Below are 21,135 nucleotides of genomic sequence, written 5' to 3'. Positions count from 1 at the left end.
AAACTATTTTCTTGGTAGCATTAATATCAGCTAGCCAAATCTCGAAACTACAAACACTGTAATCAAAGCCTTCATATGTGGGTTTTTTCACAGAGTCAAGAGTTTCTCTTAGAACTAATGCATCCTTTATTCCTAAGGTGGCATCTGACACTAATTTAAATCAATCTATTCATCTTCCAGTGTTCTTTTCAAGATACTGGAACATTTGTTAGATGTTCACAGACAACTCAAATTCTATATTCACAGGACAAAGGAATTCAGAAAGGATGAAGAGTTATTTATTTCCTTTGCTAGACTGAAATTAGGAAAAGCGGCTTCTAAAGTGAATTTATCCAGATGGCTCTCAGATTGCATTTCTTTTGCATATCAGAACAAAATTTTGCCTTTAGCCAATAAGTCTAAGGCACATTCAACAAGAGCAGTTTCTACTTCTACAATCTTTGATAGAGTATTGTCAGATGATATTTGCACAGCAGCCACAAGGGCAACCATACACACCTTGGCATCCCACTATAAGCTGGACACACAATCAAGGTCATGCTCAGCCTTTGGCTCCACCGTTCTGAGGAATATCCTTCCCTGATGCCACCCCGTCTGACAGCTTGGGATTCTGTCTCACAGGTTGGGGGGGCAAAAATAGACAACATTGGATAAGAACGAATTTACTTACCGTAATGCTGGCTCCATGTCATCTGACTTTTGTCCTCTTCAAACTCTTCCCCTCTTACCCACTTCCAAATTGCTGTCTGTGCACAATCACTCACAACTGGAATACATCTAATCATTTAATAAACTTCTCAGTTTTACAGTGTATTCCCCTCTAGCAAGGTATTTCCTTTTCCCAAGTAATATGTGTGTGTGTGTGTGTGTGTGTGTGTGTGTGTGTGTGTGTGTGTGTGTGTGTGTGTGTGTATATATATATATATATATATATATATATATATATATGGGTGTGTGTGTGCGTGTGCGGAGTCTGCATGTCCTCCCTGTGGTTGCGTGGGTTTCCTGCGGGTGCTCCGATTTCCTCCCACATCCCAAAGACATGCAGTTGGTGGATTGGACACTCTAAATTGGCCCTAGGTGTGCATGTGTGTGCCTTCTGTGGAAGGTTGGGCGCCGGGCTGGCAGCTCGACACCATAAAAACTCCACTGCCAATCATGAGTGGACAGATGATCTGCTGTGGCGACCCCTAACCGGGAAAAGCCGAAAGAAGAATATATATATATATATATATATATATATATATATATATATATATATACGGACCTACTTTAGTAGATGGAATTATGACAACATTTAAATTAAAATAAACAAGACGACTAAAATGACAGTTAAAAAAATGGAAACTCTAATAATCACAAGTTAAAACATCAAATTCTGTTAAAACTTAAAAATTTGAAATCTATAACATTAAAAAATTGCTAGAAGTCATTACGCACCACTGCCGACGCCCATATTCACTCATGTAAAGAAGTAAATAATTTTTTGCTATCCGTGAATTCACAATGAACGACTACGTAATTTAAAGAGATACACCTCAATTTTTCAATAACTGTTCACTTTACATTTTTAATAGCATTGCATTAATGAAATCCTTTGCATTTTAACTGCTTTTATGATCTAAAAAAAACTCAAACTGATTATACCTCTGTAATAACTTTCTTTTCTTTGGAGAAGGAAGACATCCAGCAGACATCCACACACTCTTAACTGATCCACTTGGTTTTATTCCCTTACTAAAGCAGGCATAAGAGGCCACGGTGGTGCAGCGGTTAGTATTGTCACCTCACAGCAAGAGGTTCTCTGGTTCAGTTTTCGGCTGGAGCACCTTCTGTGTGGAGTCTGCATGTCCTCCCCACAGTCGAGTGACATTTAAAGACATACAGGTAGGTGCATGTGTGAATGGGTGTGGCTTCTTTGAAGATTAGGCATTGGGCTGGCACCATAAATATCTACTGCCAATCATAAGCGGACCGGAGTTCCACTGTGGCGACCCCTAACCGGGAAAAGCTGAAAGACATTACTTTTACTAAAGCAGGCATAAGAAAGTACAGTTGTGTACTCTTACCATAAATGTAGATGTTCTAATGTGTTCACTGTTGCAGTCATGACTGTAGGGTTCTTCCTGCCAGCAGCAGCCCCCGATCGGCCAGAGTCCCAAAGTCTGGATCGGGCGTCAGCTGAGGTCGCTTTTATCCTGACGTCAATGCGCCAGAAGGTATAAAGACCTCAGCTGACGCCATTTCCCCAGTTTTTCTTGCCCCAGATGTCAGGTGCCCAGAAAGAAAAGGCTAAAAAAGAAACCATGCCCAAAACCTCATCAGCCAAAATACCTCATAACAGATAATACTCAAAGAAAAACAAAAGAGGGGGTAGGAGGGAGGGTAACCCAAACTGCAACAGTGAACACACTCGAACATCTACATTTATGGTAAGAGTACACAACTGTACTATGTCCTTCGTGGTTCACTGTTGCAGTCATGACTGTAGGGTTGAGTCCAAAAGCTAAGAAAGGGTGGCTGGAGGAGAAACAGAGGGAGCGGTCACAAAACCTTGCAAAACCGGCCCTGGATTTAGAATAGAGAGGGAGGTTTAATGCTTAGAAAAAGTATGTACAGAACTCCAAGTAGCAGCCTCCAAAATATCCTTGGTAGGAACCCCACAAAGAAAAGCTGCTGAAGTAGCAGTAGCCCGGGTAGAATGAGTCCTAACATTAACAGGAACTGGATTGCCATGATAAGAGTAACAGAACTTGATGCAATGGGCAATCCACTTGGAAATAGTTTGCTTAGTGATTGCTTTCCCTTGAACAGTAGGAGCATAAGCGACAAAGAACTGATCAGATTTCTGGAATATCTTGGTCCTGTCCAGGTATAAACAAAGCTGCCTGTACACGTCTAGAGAGTGCAAAAGACTTTCTTCCTCACTTTGAGGATTTGGATAAAAGGTAGGCAAATGAATAGACTGATTCAAGGCCACTGCCGAAACCACCTTGGGCATGAAGGCGGGATTAGTCCGTAGAGATACCCTGTCCTGATGAAAAATAAGAAAGGGTTCCACAGCCATGAGTGCTTGCAATTCCAAAATTCTTCTAGCAGAGGTAATAGCTAAAAGAAAAGCAGCTTTCCAAGACAAAAATTTCAAATCCGTGGAAGCTGCAGGCTCAAAAGGAGACAAGGTTAATTTCTCCAAAACATAGTTAAGATCCCAAGTGGGAACAGGAGCCCTCATAGGGTGCCAAATATTCTTAGCCCCTCTAAGAAATTGTTTAATTAATGGGTGAGAAAAAATCGGAGGATCCGTATCGTAATGTGCAGAAATAGCAGAAGCATGAAGCTTAACAGACGAAAAAGATAGGCCCGTATGTAACAACTCTGTCAGATACTGTACAATCAGAGGAATGTTCAGAACAGCAGAATCACCACCCTGGACTTGATTCCAGGAGCAAAATCTTTTCCATTTACCCGCATAAGATTTTCTAGTGCTGGGCCGTCTAGCTTCAAGGATTACATCCATTATCTGTTTGGAAAGGGTAGAGGTGTTTACAGACCCTGGATCCGCCAGGCAGCTAGATTCAGAGTTTTGACATGACTGTGCAGTATCCAGCCGTCCCGTTGACACAGTAGATGAGGGATTTGAGGCAGAATCCAGGGAGGCTCCTGAACCAGGTTCAACAGAGTGGAATACCAGAATTGCCGAGGCCAATTGGGAGCCAGTAAAATCATTTGCGGTCTGTCCTGTTTTATCTTCAGAAGTACCTGAGGTAGAAGAGGAAAAGGAGGAAAAGCATATACTGAGAGGTGTTTCTAACTGAATGAGAGGGCATCCACTTTCCATGCTAGTTTGTGGTAGGTCCTTGTGCAGAATGTCGGAAGTTGATGGTTCTGAGGGGATGCAAAGAGATCTATGGCCGGACATCCCCACGCCTTTATAATCATCCTGAATATCCGAACTTCCAACATCCATTCGTGTGGATCCGAAATGTGTCTGCTCAATGTGTCTGCCAGAGTGTTGTCTTTTCCTGGCAGGAATTGTGCTTGTAAGTCGACACTGCAGGTCAGAAAAGTGTACCATAGAGTCATGGCTAATCTGCACAGGGGGTAAGTGTGAGAGCCCCCCTGCCTGTTTATGTACCGCATCACTGTAGTGCTGTCTGTCTGTATCAAAAATTGTCCTGGTAGAAGAAGGTCCCTGAAGGCTATCAGGGCATTCTGTACAGCTAGCATCTCCTTCAAATTTATGTGCAGGTGTGTTTGCTCCTTTGTCCAAACACCCTGAAGACATCTCCCATGCATGTGGGCTCCCCAGGCATAATCTGAAGCATCTGTTGTCAGAACTTGGTTGGTCGGTGGAGGACAAAAAGGCTTCCCCTTGTTCTGTAGACAGGCTTCGGCCCACCAAAGAAACTCTTGCTGGAGACAAGGCAAAATCGTGATCACTGTTTCCAAACTGTGGTAATGCTGAGACCATACACTCTTGAGGTACCACTGTAGTTTCCTCATATGCAGTCTTGCATATGGTATTAGCAGAATGCAGGAAGCCATGTAACCCAAAGCCTGCAGATTTTTTCTTGCAGTCAGATGTTTCATTGAAGCCAGGTGTTGGAAAGAAGAAGCCAGTTGCACTTTTTTGTCTGGTGTCAAGGAAGCCATCTGGGTTGTAGTACTCAGAAGAGCACCCAGGAAAGTAATCTGTTGTGTGGGTACCAGATTTGATTTCTTTAGATTCACTGTGAAACTGAGGTACGAAGATGCTGCACAAAAGCTAGATGCTGAAGTAGAGTTTCTTTGTCGTCCGCTTGAATAAGACAGTCGTCCAGATAAGGGTATATTTGAATCCCCTTCTGTCTGCTAAACGCCATTACTGGTGCCAGGCACTTTGTAAAGACCCTGGGCGCAGTAGATAAGCCAAAGGGCAGCACAGAGAACTGGTAATGCTTCGAGCCCGCTTTGAAACGCAGATACCTTCTGCACTCTTGCCTTATAGGAATATGCTGGTAAGCTTCATTTAAGTCCAAAGTCCCCATTCAAGCGTTCTTGCCCAACATAGGCAGCAGCTGCTGCAAAGTGAGCATCTTGAATTTTGGTATATCTAGGAAGATGTTTACTACAGAAAGGTCCAGGATTGGTCTCCACGAATTTTTCCTTCCTGGGAACCAGGAAAAGTCTGGAATAAAAACCTTGCCCTATTTCTAAAGTTGGTACCAATTCTATGGCCCTCATAGCCAGGAGGGACTGAACCTGCCGTTGCGCCTCTGCCCACTGATGATTTGGCAGATCTGGCCAACCGTTCGGCTTTGGCAAGGTGCAGAAATGAAATCTGTAACCTCATGAGACTATGTCCAGAACCCATTTGTCCCGGGTTATGTGGCTCCAATTTTGATAAAAAAGAGAAATCCTTCCCCCCAAAGGTGCTTCCAGGAGAGGAGCCCCTGGAACCAGAAAGGGAGAGTCATAAAGACTGTTTTCGGTAGGGTTGAGACTTATCTTCACCTCCCTTGGGAGAGGGGGCACTCCACTGCCTATTCCTAAAATGGGTCTGTGCCTGTCCCCTACCTCTGGAATGCCTGAATCTGCCTCTCTGAGACCTGTCTGAGCCCGGAATGGACCAAGGTTTAGCTGGCCAGTGTCTGCTAAATCTAGCAGGTAGAAAATCCTTAACCATCTGCATAGATTTGGCTTTGTCCTCCATTTTCTTTAATACCTCTTCAGCTTTGGACCCAAACAGAACATCGTGCTGCAAAGGGGCATCCAAAATTTGGCTTTAACCTGATCCGGCAAGCTTTGTTCCTTTAACCAAGCATGTCTTCTAATAACTGCGCCAGTTGTTGCAGCCCTACAAGAAGCTTCCAAAGAATCAAAACCACAATGCAGGGTATGTTTACCCACCTGTTCAATAGCATGCAATAAATCCTGTAACTCCTGATCATCCGCACCAATAGAAACAGCTGACATCTTTTGTTTAAATACAGACAAAAGGTATTGATGATACTTCAGCATATGAAATTGACAGTTCAAAGCCCTAATAGACAATGTAGCAGAAGTATAAACTTTTTTACCCCATCTCTCCAAAGCTCTGGACTCTCGGTCAGAGGGAATAGGATTTTTAGCAGAGGCCGCTTTAACACCCTTAGGACCCTGAGAAATTGTTTCCGAATCAGGTGAAAGATTCTTAAAAAGAAACTTGTGAGAATCTGGAACCCTATAATACCTATCCGGTTTGACCGGAGCAGAGGGAAAAGAATCAGGAGAGAGAGAAGCTTCCAAAAAAACATCATCTACAATGTCCAATACAGGGGGAATAGCCAGAGGCCTATGCTGTGGGAGAAGAAGAAAATCCCTAAGCCTTTTCTTGGATTCAGAAAATTCCTGCCCTTCCCAGTGAAAATGCACCCTCATATCATGCAAAGTTTCACCAAAAGAATAATCCTCAGGAGGAGAGGCTGAAGGAAAGGAATCTTCAGCATCAGAATCCTCATAAGGAGGAAAAGAATAATCCTGCTCAAGGGAAGAAGCAGAAGAAACAGAAATTTGGTCTGAAGAATCATAATCGGACTGTAATCTAGGCTTCTTGTCAGGAGGGGGATGTGAACCCCTGATCATAGTTAAGAGATCTTCAGCCATCCTAAGCATCTGGCTCTGAGGCCTAGGACCCTGATCAAAAGGTGCCTGTGCTTGCCATTTCACTTTAGCTGGAGCCTTAGACTTTGTCTTTGAATGTAAAACTGAATCCACATTTACAGGAAGCTGTGAAGGCCTGAGAACTCCCTCAGAAGCTGGTACCTGCCTACCAGCTCGAGACCCAACTGAGGGAGCAGTATCCGAAGGTCCAGTCCCTGGCAATTCTGAAGACCCCATCAGCTCCACACTGGAGTTGGTACAGGCAATTGGCTCAAATGAGGCGGACGACAGGGGCTGAAAAGGCACTTCACTGACAATCGATGAACCAGCAGCTGGCAATAACTGAGTAACATCCTTTGCTGTGGACCTCGGAGGCCTGTTTGCATCCTTGCGCCTCTTACACACCCCAGAAGCCGGAAAAGAATCTGAAGACATGTTATAATTAAACCTTTTTCCAAAATAGTAAAAGGCAAAGTTATATCTACGCCTAATAGTACGCTGATTAAATCTAGCACAAAACGCACAATTAGCAACGTCGTGGTCAGGACCCAGGCAAGGAATACAGTAAGAGTGAAAATTCCTATGAGGTATTTGCTTCCCACAAGAAATACAATTATTAACTTTTTCTGACATCTGATTGGAGCAAGAAAAAGACCTCCCGAACGGGGTACTTATCTTATAAAATGAAAATCCTGGGATTAAATCCAAAAACAAACAGGAGCAGGCCGACCAGCATCAGTGAACTGCAAAGGCACCGCGCGGCAAGAAAGACTGGGGAAATGGCGTCAGCTGAGGTCTTTATACCTTCTGGTGCATTGACGTCAGGATAAAAGCGACCTCAGCTGATGCCTGATCCAGACTTTGGGACTCTGGCCGATCGGGGGCTGCTGCTGGCAGGAAGAACCTTCTGGCGCACTGACGTCAGGATAAAAGTGACCTCAGCTGACGCCCGATCCGGACTTTGGGACTCTGGCCGATCGGGGGCTACTGCTGGCAGGAAGAACCCTACAGTCATGACTGCGACAGTGAACCACGAAGGACATCAGACAAATTTGTAGCACGCTTTCCAAGTAAACACTTCAGCCTTCTATGCCAAGCTTCCACAGAGTTTTGAGTTTTTGGTAAAAACAAAGCATTTAGATCAGAAACATTCTAAAATGATATTGGCAACAAAGGTGGAAATGTGGCAAATGTGGTACTTCAAGTACTAAATTTATGAGGCTTGCCAAGTAAATGCCAATCAGTAAAGTAACGTATGAGATCCTTTTCTTTAACTGAAAAAAACATCCCATAATGTTTGAAATGTAGGTAACACTTCTTCCTCCGATAAGAAAGCTAGTGCTGTTGGTTAATTGGAAACATAGATGAATTGTACAAAGAAGCTAAGCCTAAAACCTGAACTTTTCTCCATATATTTTGCCCGAAGTGAAAAAAACACTCTTTAGAGACCGCACCATTGACATTTAGTTTCACACTTTTAACTGAAGCTATCTCAAAGTCACATAATACATACTTCACATTGCATTATTAAACATTGTTGCTTACTAAATCAGACATTGAGACTATGTATGATTTTAATGACTTTTTGGACATGAGATAATACAACAGAGGAACAGATTTGCTGTATCCTCCGTATCTCACTAAGTCGTGAATACTTTACAACTCTGTACAAATAGTCCCTTTAGTGAAGTATATGCCATCCTTAAGCCAAATTGTAGCTCTGCTTAATTCAAATATATTTTCCAAAGTTGTAAACAACACAACTGTGTTAGTTTATCACACAGTCTCCTCTCAAGAACATGTCCTACTTTCAAACAATAACAGGAACTTTAATGTTATCCAATGTTAGTCAAACATCACCATTACCATCAAGAGACTTCCTTCAAACTCTAACTTTCTGCAACAATGCTTTCCGGCTAGGATGTGTTGCAGCGTAATCAAGACAAATTGATGCCATAACATCGTCCACAAGTAAACAAGGAGTATCCCTTGATAAAGATGCTCTTTCTTTTAATTCATGGCATATTGCATACTTTTGTACTTCTGAACAATCAGTAACTCTTCTCCGTTACAAATACATGCCGTTACTGCTCTACCTTTGAACTTGTCTGTTGATTTATACTTACGTGCCCAGCACTTTCGTGTTTTTAAACTTTTGACCAAATTAAGAATATATCCTTCTAAAATAAGTATTTCCTTGCCTTTCTGCAATTTGTGGTGTATACAGCTTGAAGAGTGCTTTGTGCATGATAGGTAATATCTGCCATTGTTTTCGCCAGTACGTAGTACAAACCACTACAGTCAGAATGCTAGTAAATAGTTAAAAAACAGCTTAAAAAGGAATTATTTTGTGAGTTTTAGAGTTTCTGTTATTTTTAACTTTCGTTTTAGTCTCATTTATTTTAATTTTGATGTACTAAAGTAGATCCATATATATATATATATATATATATATATATATATATATATATATATATATATATATATATATGTAGATATGTAGATATCTTTACACTTTGACAGAGGCAAACTCCATCTGAGTAGCAACCTAGGGAATTAATGGGTAAGGGAGGTTACAGAGCTCTGCATTGAGATAGGTACCGAGGTTCAATCCCATCGATTTACTTCTTTTTAGCTAACTGTTAAGGCCTTTAGGGCCTTTGCCATAGAGGGGGTCCCTCCACCTTGCAGCTTTGGCCTTGGACAGCTTGGACCCAAGATCACCTTCAGGGCCAGTAGTCTTTGGTGTGGAGGCTTTCAGCTCTTCCTTGGAACAGAAGGAATTGTCTGTGCCAGTGGCAGGATCTTTGTCTTTCTCCTTTTCTTGTCTTTATCCCTATCTGGAACTCTGGTTTTCTGTTTGTCACGTTTGGAAGGTGAGGATGATGAAGTGGTAGTCCCTGTCTGTGCTAGAAGGATCCCTTTGAGAACCAGCTTGTTCTGTCTGTTCTGGAGGTAACTGGCACTGAAATGTGTACAGGACTGGCAATCAATGTCCAGGTGAATGGCACCAAAACAATGAATATACTGGGAGTGTGGGTCTTGTGGAGGCAACATGTGCCCGCACTCAAACGATTTTTTATAAGCTGTCAATTCCAACATGGTAAATCAGGCTGAAGGATAGAAAAGGAGCTCTTTTTTTAAACAAGTAAATAGAGAACAAGAATGTAAGACCCTGTCAATGTGAAAGCCCCGAAAGGCTTTAAAATTTAGTTAAAACGAAGTAATGAAAATCTAAATGTACACAGACAATCAGTCTAATAGGAGGAGATGGTGAGAGGAAGACTCTCAAGGTAGGAGAGTAGATGCAGTTAGATGGAAAATGAAAAAGTATTTACGTTTACTGCGAATTGAAGAGCTCGCTGCGCATGTCCATACTGTTTGAGCAGCCAATGGATTACGGGTAGGAGAGGAGTCAGAGCTCTGTTTTCGATAGTTTTGAGATCGGTGCTGAGGTTGGATCCTGTCAGATCTGACAACCCACAGGTTTAAACAGATGAAAATAGACAACATTGGATCTGTAATTAATCTTTTAATTGTTAAAGAGGAGCTTTCCTTCGCCAGGCAGTAAACCTCAGTTAGAGCCCTAGCAGGGACACTGTTTTAGGTACCACTAGCTAGGGTTCACCTGGACTGGAAAGGGGGCAGGGAGACAAGCAGGTAGCAGTGTTTGATGGCATTATGTCTTATGTTCTTGTAGGAAGTTTTTCTGACAATACGTTGTGTACATGTTATTATCTATTGCAGGAATGGAGGCAAACACATTGGATAGACTGCACAGGGCAGTGCCAGGCATTCCTCACACCTGCAACAGGTAGCAGTAGTAAATCTGAATCTGTGTCACAATTGTCCAAGGGTATCAGATGACTTATGGAAGTGGTTATTTCAGGGGAGGAAATGCTTGAAAGCAGTAAGCCTAGTGCAGAGTCTCAGTTGTCAAAAGACACTAAACTCCCATTGGAAAGGGAAGTGGAGAAGATCATAAAGAGAAAGTTGATAAAGGCTTAGCTCTCAGATCTCATCTTCCAGAATTTGAGGTAACTGGCAAAGAAAATTCTGATTCTCAAGAGTAGGGGAAGACCCATACTGGGACAAGAGATTACTGGACAGAGTATGGACTCCTGGAAGGAGGACTAGAGGGAAAAGTCATTCGGCAGTCGGTAATCTCTTTGACCTACTGTTGGACACTTTTAGTCTTAACCCATAATATTTTTTCAGGCTACTATTGGCATAAAGCATCCAATAAAATGCTTCCCACAAGAAGTGGATTGTAAATAATATGACAGGGCACTGCAAGACATGTGAATAATGTCAAAAGGTTGGCATGACAGATGATGCAGTTGTAGCTGTTTTGATTGTGTTGCCTGTTATTGTAAAACCATTTCAGTATAGCCATGTGTTTTGTGGCCCCCTTTGTATCACAAAACACCACAGTTAAGAGGTGTATTTTGGTGGTCATATACTATGCTGCTAGCAATTTTAAGACAGTGGCTTTGTTGCCTGATGAAGCAGAAAAGGTGTAAATGCTTTGTTACTAACTTTTACCTGGGTAGATTTTCCACAGCAAATATTGACAGACAGAGGTATTAACTTTGTCAGACCTGCTGACTTGTTTATATTACTGTTGTGGTATGAATCGGTGAAAAACAAACTCTAATTTCCATAAGCAAATATTTTGGTGGAGTGGTTTTATTCTCTTCCAGAGACCATGCTAATGCCATTTGTGGATCTGTTTAAATGGGAATGGGACAAGTGTCTGCCCCATCTCCTCTTCGTTTAGAGTTGCCCCAAAAAAGTGCTTGCTCCATTTCCTCTTCGAGAAAAGAGAGAGAGATGCCCCAAAATTTGCATTTTGTACCATTTAACCTACTATATTGTTAGACGGTGAGAGGGACACTCAATTTATGATGAGTTGGAGAGTGAATGTGATTTCCTCCTAGAGTGAATTGTGGGGCATGTTACATTTCAGGAATAAACTTAGGGAGCTGATGGGGTTGGCACAACAGCACCTGGCACAATAGCAAAAGGTCTGGTATGAAAGGACAGAGAGAGTGTACAGTCAGACAAAAAGTGATGGTTCTTGCTCCAATTTTTTTTTTCAACTTTGCTAATTCCGTTATCTTGGCAACACCTTAACCGCGGTAGCTGGTGATTGACATCATCGCACAGCTGCTTATTTTATGTGTTAGAGCTGTGTACTGTAAACCAAATCGTCCAAGGGAATAAATTGGGAGAAATTGTGTCTTTTTAGCTTGTTAAATCAAAGACTACTGCACATTAATAATGCTTTCGTACACATTAAAAAAAGAACCACTTCAGAGCTAACAGCTGTGCGAGAAGTCCTACTGCCAGCTACTGCTTTTAAAGTCTCCTTTACATTACAGAGAGATAAAATAAAAAAAGCACAGAAGCAAGTAGCTTTGTATAAATAAAGAACACAGAAAATAAATCCACCAATATCCTGAACAGAAGTCTTAAAAACTACAGTTATCTCACCAGAATGCACTTACTGTCTTAAAGGTATATCCTTCTGCTCAAACTTCGAGGTTCACAGTTAAAGAAGTTACATGAATATTTTATTTACATGTCCTGTACATCTCGAGGAGTTAAAACTAAGCAAAGGTTTAATCAGACGAAAACGGCATGTACAGAACCTTAAAGTGTTTAGTATTTTTTTTCATTTGTAAAGTGGGTTACTGGACAGTCACAGGTCCAAAGACTTTTTTTTTAGTCATTAACCGTGGTCTGATGAAAAGAAATAACAGAAAAAGAACAACATAATACAGACATACAGCTTTAAGTGTGGAAGGTATTAGTATGTAAAATTATGCATTATAACTGTGAACATTAAAAGTGTTGCCCTGATAATGGAAAAGTACCTTCCATACAGTATCTTACATTCCAGTGCAATTCTGGTGCATGGTGTACCATGTCTCATTAGGGGTTGGTTACTTCATTTCCTACCCTGTCCCTATTTTCCCCCACCTTTTTGGTATGATTTTCACTCTTGTGGAATTCTAACATCTTTTTCCATTACTGTCCTCCTGTCCTAATTCTAGTCATGTTTTGCCTTCTTCTCCCCATGTCCAGGAACCTTTAGTGTAAATCGCGCTATTGGGCTGTTTTTTGTCCCCCTCCAGATTAGTGTTATGATAGTTAGAACTTCAGTACTCAGCAGTCTGATAATTTTCATTCCTTTCTTTCCAGACACTGGCTTCTTTCTATATACCCCATATACAGAATTCCTTCCTTTTGAAGTATGTCTCCCCAAATCTTTTTTATCTTCTTCCAGATTTCCTGTGCCCACATAGTCCCAGGACATGTGCAGCATCTCTGCCTTTTCCCCCAACACCTCCAATATCTATATAGTCCGCTTTTCTGCTTTCCTTTACTAATCTCATGGGGGTAAATACCATATATGCAGTAGTCCTAGACTTTGAGCTCTCACTCCATGTGCTTTCTGCCCTGAATTATCTTCTGCCAATATACTGCAATTTCCTTCCATCCTTCCTCCCTTTCCCATTTCTTTCTCATTTTCTCATCTTTTGACCTTTTCCTTCTTTTCCTTAACGTGTCTAAGGACTCTTTTGTTCTTTGCTTCCCTAACCTCCTCCATTTTTTTTAGGGGACAATCCTCACTCCTTTTGCCATCCCTTCCTACCTGTTCTTGTTTCCTGTTGACCTGACTGTATTCTATTTCTAGGTCATGTTGGGTAGCAGGTAGTTCCACCATTGGGCCTCCGTCAGTCTGTATTAATCCCTTTTGCTTTAAATCTTTCTCCGCCATCCTTTTCTGTGTATACAAATCTTCATCTTGAGCTATGCCACTTTTCCAGAGTTCTTCATATTTCATCCATGTCTTTGCCCCCCCCCCAACCTTCTGATCCCTATAGCTTTTTGAGGTTTTCTGTAGCCACTTCATATAACCATTTCTTAAGACTAAGAAAAAAACAAGATGCTCATTACTAAAGGGAAGGAAGAAGTTGTTATGCCTTTACACGTAAGAAGAAAGAACTTGAGGAGGTGAGTGGGATGAATGATTTTGAATCTAGTGGAAAAGACTTTTTTTATGGTGATAAGACAGGTTTAATTGCAGTACATTGGGTAGTTTAGGTTTGAAATAAAAGGGTGCTTATAAATAGGTTAAGAATTCTTTGAAAAAAGGTTTAATTGAAAGTGGCACCAAGCCTACATGGGCCTACTTTCAAATTTTGGGTTTGTTGTGGGACTTAGGTTTATGTGTTTAACGAATGCTTTATGAAGGGTGAAAGCAGTGAATATTTTCTAAGTTGAGTTATTAGCATTCATATATAAAAGGGATGAGAAGAAAGACTTGAATAACTGGGGATCACCTGTAATTTTACATTGTTATAAAATGTTAGCAAAGATTCTACAGTTAATAGACATTTAGAAAAGATAATCGAACTTGGGACATACAGAAGTTTTGCTGCTGGAAGCTTAAAGGTCATACTGGGGAAAGTGCTGATGCTAAATTCATGTGCTTTGACATATACAAAACATTTGTGTAAAGTCGACAAATAGGAGCGAAATGGCTTTCAAAATGTAACGTCTCCAATCATGTAAAATAGCTATTCAACCCAATAGAAGCAGGGATCAGGAAATACAATATTCCACGAGCATAAGTAAGTGGTTTTTCAACCCAATAACCGCACAAAACCGTATAATCCAAAAAAAGGGTTTATTAGCTAGCTAGAGTGAGCGCTTTCACCAAACGGCTTCTTCAAAACTTCAACAATAGCCATTAAAAACAAATCACTTATATATACAAGGGAAGAAGTTCATTGGTACACTCAAGATAATTGGATAATTTATCACTCATTGAATAACATTTGACAATGTAGTACATTAGTTTATATTTTCATGAGGCTGTAAATTAGGGAGAAGATTCATTAATTTTGAAGAAAATATTTACATAAAGGCTTGGATTGTGCTACAAGTTAATGGAGTCTTAGGTCAGACAATTAAGATGTGTTTGACAAGACTGTCCTTCTAACCTGAGCCTACTTTTGGTTTAATGATGAATATATTTGTGAATTAGTGTTACAGAGACAGAGAAGACAAGTTGTTTTTTTAGAGGATGTTAAGATATCTGCTGCAGCTAGTTCTGCTGATGATTTGATATTAATGATGTAGCATCCAAAATAAATGTTTTGCAATGATGCAAACTTCATTTATTAATGTGAAAATACTGGGCATACATTTGACTAAGGAAAACATAACATCATTTAAAGACACAGGAAACAGATGTTAAATAAATGACTAGGGTAAGATGGAAGTTTGGGAGGGTTACTTTTTAAAAGGAGGAAGAGATTATAACAGATACATGGCAGATGATAGTGGTAAAACTGAAGGAGGTAGTGAGATGATAGAAGGCATATGAAATGCCTTGTAAAAAAGGGCACAGTCAAATTGAGCCTTTTATTGGGATAAGTTATGTATGTATGTATTTATTATTTAACACAAAATTGCATACATTTGCAGTCCTGCAGGAGGCTTCTTGCACACTGCGCACCCAGTCTTTCATGCGATTACTGTTTTTATTTTCTATCTACATACATAGATGACTTCCCTTCTCGCTTATCTTATTTTCACCGCATTCACAGTTATCCCTTCTATCTTTGCCATTATTTCTTGTTTCCCTTCCCACCCTTTAAAATCAGTATTTCCACTTACTCAGGGTCTATCTTGTAATATTGTAGAACGTATGTCCACTCTGTACCAGACTTCTCCGTCCCCCTTTCATCATTTTGTAAACTTCATAAACTTACTATGGAGTTCTTTCATTGATGTACGTTACTCTACATTTCAGTTTCTAGCTGTTATATTCGTAACTGACAACATTAGTATTCACTGCATCTGCAGCTGTCCCTACTGCCATTCCTGCCATCCTCCATTAATTCACTGCATCCATAGCTGTTCCTGCTGCCATTCCCACCATCCTCCCATTAATTCACTGCATCCACAGCTGTCCCTACTGCCATTCCTGCCATCCTCCATTAATACACTGCATCCGCAGCTGTCCCTACTGCCATTCCTGCCATCCTCCATTAATTCACTGCATCCATAGCTGTTCCTGCTGCCATTCCCACCATCCTCCCATTAATTCACTGCATCCACAGCTGTCCGTGCTGCCATTCCTACCTTCCTCCCATTAATTCACTGCATACACAGCTGTCCCTACTGCCATTCCTACCATCCTCTCATTAATTCACTGCATCCATAGCTGTCCCTACTGCCATTCCTGCCATCCTCCATTAATTCCATGCATCCATAGCTGTTCCTACTACTATTCCTGCCATCCTCCATTAGGACATTGCATCTGCAGCTGTCCCTACTGCTATTCCTGCCATCCTCCATTAATACACTGCATCCACAGCTGTCCCTACTGCCATTCATGCCATCCTCCATTAATTCACTGCATCCACAGCTGTCCCTGCTTGCATTCCTACCATACTCCCATTAATTCATTGCATCCACAGCTGTCCCCACTGCCATTCCTACCATACTCTATTAAATCACTGGATCCACTGCTGTCCCTGCTGCCATTCCTGCCATACTCTATTAATTCACTGCATCCGCAGCTGTCCCTACTGCTATTCCTGCCATCCTCCATTAATACACTGCATCCACGGCTGTCCCTACTGCCATTCATGCCATCCTCCATTAATTCACTGCATCCACAGCTGTCCCTGCTTGCATTCCTACCATACTCCCATTAATTCATTGCATCCACAGCTGTCCCTACTGCCATTCCTACCATACTCTATTAATTCACTGGATCCACTGCTGTCCCTGCTGCCATTCCTGCCATACTCTATTAATTCACTGCATCCACAGCTGTCCCTACTGCTATTCCTGCCATCCTCCATTAATACACTGCATCTGCAGTTGTCCCTGCTGCCATTCCTACCTTCCTCCCATTAATTCACTGCATCCACAGCTGTCCCTACTGCCATTCCTACCATACTGTATTAATTCACTGGATCCACTGCTGTCCCTGCTGCCATTCCTGCCATACTCTATTAATACACTGCATCCACAGCTGTCCCTGCTGCCATTCCTGCCATCCTGTATTACAGTCTGCGTATAGAATTCACGTGTCACTCCTCTTTTTCTAAAAGATTTTCTCCAGTATTTGCCCTACCTTTTCAACAACATAGGTTTTGTCCTTGGGCTGCTTTGTACACATCTCCAACATTTTTTTTTATTTCCTGCCATACTTCTGCATTCTTTTTAATGTCTTCTCCCCCAGGACCTGATGATAGCTTTTCCACCTTTTCTTAACTGGCCCATTTGTTTTGTAGATATGGCAGCTGGGCCTCACCAAGCTAGGTGAGAGTCCTAAGGCCCATTCATTCCTGCCTGGGAACCTTGACTGATCCATGCATCCCATGGAACAAGCCAGCTTTAAGAAGCAGACCAGTTTGCTTGTCTTGCTGAGTGGCCTACATTCTGCTTTGTTGGTTAAGCTTGCTTGTTGCATTATAGCTGATTTTAAGGGGGCATTTGCCTCTACACAATAAATTTCCCTTGACTTGCAATATAAATGCAAGTAGTTGTGCCTTACTGACTTTTATATATTGTGTCTGCCTTTAAGAGTTTTTGCACTGACCTTGAGGTACAAAGTAGTGATAGTAGTTTTAACCCCAAAATATTCTAATTTAGTCATGGGTTTGTTTGTTTTATTTGTTTATTCAGTTATTTATTTATTTTTGTTCCATTTTTTTCATATCTATAGGGCAAGTTGAAAAATGTCTTAACTTCTTTGGAATCCGAAATTTTGAAAGGTCTTAAATATTTTTCAGGCAATTGAGAAAAGGAAATCTTAGACAATAAGTTCTAGATGCTTTGAATGCAAAATGTTAAGGATTTATAGGGCATCTGCTTTGCCTTTATGGTCCATATTGTAATGCTTTAAGTCTAATTTTGTTTTTAGGTTTTACTGGTTTTCTAGGAGAAGAGTACTTTGCAGTGATGTCTGGATAATGATGAAGCGGATGTAATTTGAATTGTTACAGATTCAGCAGAGCATGATGTTACTAAACTGGGCAGCAAGTTAGGTCAGTGGTTAAGAATTTTTTTTCATATGACCCATTTCTTTGAACCTAATTTGTATGAGGCATTTCATAAATTAAATAGTAACTGTATAATCAAAGCAAGGTATTCCTCTTTATGGCAGTTCACACCATGTCATGGATTTGGTAAGTAATATTTTGCCAGTTGCCCTTCCATGATCTACCGCCATTAAGTAAAGGCATTACTTTAACTCACTCAAGCATGCAGGACTGATAGCGCCATGTTTTATTCCATGTCTGTAGCACTAGTTATGTGGGCTGCCTTGTTTTGATTTTATGTCCACTTTGGAGCCAGACATACCTCTCAACCTCTTAGAGCAAGAAATCTGGACAAAGCCAGTAAAAGTGGAACAAAGGCCCAAAAATAGGGACAATTTTTAAATATTGCTCTTACAAACTTAGAAAGTTGATAGAATAACAGATTTTACGTTCGCATGAATTTTCTGAAGGGTATGAAGTCTGAAACTCAAATGTTTGTCTTTAATGAGGTGGCACTAATTTGCCAGAAAACCACAATTTTAAGAAAAATGGACTAAAAATATGAGGCAAAAATCTGAACAGTCTAGAAAAACTGTACAGTTGAGAGGTAAGGAGCCAGACCACCCATTGCACAATGGATTACAATGTATGCTGTTGTACTGAATTTACATATCAATTGCCTTGGTTAAGTAGTTTTAATGTGGGGCTATGCTCTAAGTTGAACATGTAATGCAAAAAAGTTGCCTTTCTTGCTGAATTTAAATATTTTTTTTTTACATTTTAAATTTACTGAGATTTGGAGCTTAAAGCAATTGTCCAGCCAGCATACACTGGCATCTCATTAACTGAGTGCCTGCAGGTATGCATGAGTTAAGAAGAGATGTCTGACATTTTTACAGTAATGATACTGTATAATTGGCAGCCTGTTTCAGGTCTGTCTTTGTGTGCTGTGCAGATCGCTGGAGACAGGTTAATGGCTTTTCCATGACTGCATGGGCTGCTCACTGTGGCAGTGCATTTTCTCATCCTTAAAGATCCATATGCCTTGTTCCGCCACAGATCTGTCAGAGCCATTCTTTAGCACAGATGTGCTTTCCACCCCACAGACCCAGACAAGACTTCATATTACAGACCTAATCTTGGCCCCATTAACTGACATAAACTATTCTGCATTAAGTATGCATGCACCTTAGGCCAGTCGACCCTCAGAAACTGTTTTCATTGTTTAGTTGTTCTTTACTCTGAGTCATGATTTTCTGAGTCTGTATCACAGATAAGTTCTCCAAGCCTGTTCATCAGAGCCATACATCTTCATGAGACATTCTGTTCTTCATCCCTATCAAACTGTACAAGTTGTTCTGTGTATTTATACCTGCAGTCCATAAGTCCTGCACCATTTCATACCACATCATTCCTTATCACCATGGACCCAGGTGAATAATTTTGAATTCTCGACCACAGTGACTGATGTGATTCAATCTGTATCTGAGATACATCTTCTGACAGCAGTTTTGGCAGGTGTGTTTTCAACATCTCTTAGCTATGAGTCAGTTTGTATCTCTTGACTTCCCCTGGCTTCTGAAAAATGCACAACACTGGTCCAGTACAGAATTTTCAGTCACTGTTGCATTAGCAGTACAATATACAATGTTGTGATTGAATGATACCGCCAATACTTCAGTATCGAATGTGCACGTTTTTGCCAATACTTCAGTATTGAATGTGCAGATTTTCACATTGTAAAGCTAAGCTGTGGGTTCAGCAGTTCCCACTTACATTTTTACATTTCTGGAGAGATTGTATTGCAGGTATGGTTGCTTCCTATGCTACTTTTGCCCTGGGTCATTACCTAGGCAGTATGATTTGTCCTAACCTCTTTTTCACAAAAATCATCAGTCTTCCTGGTAGAACTAAACACTCTTTGCCCTTTGGGGTTGTATACTGCATTCTTGTAGGAAGAAGGCAAGCACCCAGTCATAACTGACTGGAAAGGCATTTTATTCATTAGGATCTTTTTAGCATGGAAACAAAAGCTGTTCTGGAGAACGGTTAGTGGTAACAAGTGAAGTACCCACCTTTTCCTTTCTTGAGATTCTTATCCTCTTTCCAGTTTGACATGCTCAAATATGCAGGCAGCACAGTGTAGTGACCTCTGTACAGTAGGGGTCATTTATGTACTTTGATTTTATCCCACCACTCCTCTAGGAAGGGAAGTACCGTAGGCCAGGTGCCCCTCTCTGAGGAAGTAATCTTTGTATAAACCCTGGGTCACTGGCGCTGCGGATAGATGTCTTATGTCTGTGTCAGTGTTGTAACCTCTGCTCATTCTGTTATATAAATGCATAAATACAAATAAAACTGTAATATACTGCTATTCAAAGCATCTGTTTCTGTGTTTATTTCTAGGAAGATAGTTTTAGTTTGGCGTGATGCATTAAATGAGACCCTTTTAAGAGCTGCTTAAACTTCTCTGTGACAAGAAAAGCAGACACGTCCTTCAGCTTACAAAAAAGAAAATTGTTGAATACAATAAAATGATTTTACCTTCCTCATGGCAATGTCAGATGGTAACTTGGAGCTCAAGAGGGAAAAGTCCAAGACTTTGAAAAAGTTGGAATTGAGTAATGAATCCAAGGAAAGTGATGTTATGGCCACTCAGAAGACATCTACCAATAGTCTGGAGCTTGGACAGCAGAAACCTGTTGGCTTGCTAACAGTAAGCACATTTTTCATTTCTGTGTTTGTATAACTTGTGTTTTGGAAAATTGAGGTATATTGTAAAAGCTGACTTGAAGAAATACTTAAGATAATGATATACCAGCGGTCTAGGTTGTCCATTAATCTACTTCAGTTATGAATTACTTATTCACTTTTTATTTACTCTAAGGCATGTATCAGAAGCATTGCATGTACAAATGAATTTGCCTCCGATTGTATATAATTTCTCACAGGCATCTGAAAAATAACCAATGTCATGCAGATATGTTTTGTTTGTTACAGAACTGAATTTGTTTTGGATTTATCACTTAATGTCTGACTACCATTTAGATGAAGCATATGTTAGATAAGCATTATAGAATCGGATTTATATTCAAAATGTGGAGAAATATAATGCATTGAAATATGCTGAGGAATGGGCCATCCCTCCACCTTCCATCCGCGATTCCCATATTCTATATATATATATATATATATATATATATATATATATATATATATATATATATGTATATGGTCTATATTAGAACATCGAACATTCAAAATGTCGAATGTTCTAATATCGAACCCAATGAATCAAAAATTTACAACATCGAACATTCAGAACAGCAAATTTTTTCCTAGGGAAAAAATTTGCTGTTCTAGGAAAAACTTTGCTGTTCCAAAACACATACACACAACGCAAGCACACCGAACAAACAGCAATCCACACACATACACC

At 40.6% G+C, this 21,135-nt stretch overlaps 1 protein-coding gene across 1 annotated transcript in view; it reads left to right on the top strand.

The window, feature by feature from the left end:
- The window catches only part of LOC122814372 (zinc finger protein 420-like), a 263,065-nt gene that overhangs the window by 12,564 nt on the left and 229,366 nt on the right, over positions 1 to 21,135 (top strand). The window contains exon 2 of the mRNA XM_044086957.1: positions 20,103 to 20,412. Within this exon, the coding sequence (XP_043942892.1) occupies positions 20,248 to 20,412 (165 nt within the window). The 5' untranslated portion in view covers positions 20,103 to 20,247. The remainder of the gene's footprint in view (positions 1 to 20,102; positions 20,413 to 21,135) is intronic.

This window comes from Protopterus annectens, chromosome 10.part0 (assembly GCF_019279795.1).
Source record: "Protopterus annectens isolate FY-2018-M chromosome 10.part0, PAN1.0, whole genome shotgun sequence".
In the NCBI taxonomy this organism is placed as follows: domain Eukaryota; kingdom Metazoa; phylum Chordata; order Ceratodontiformes; family Protopteridae; genus Protopterus; species Protopterus annectens.
This window is presented reverse-complemented; position numbering and strand designations above follow the sequence as displayed.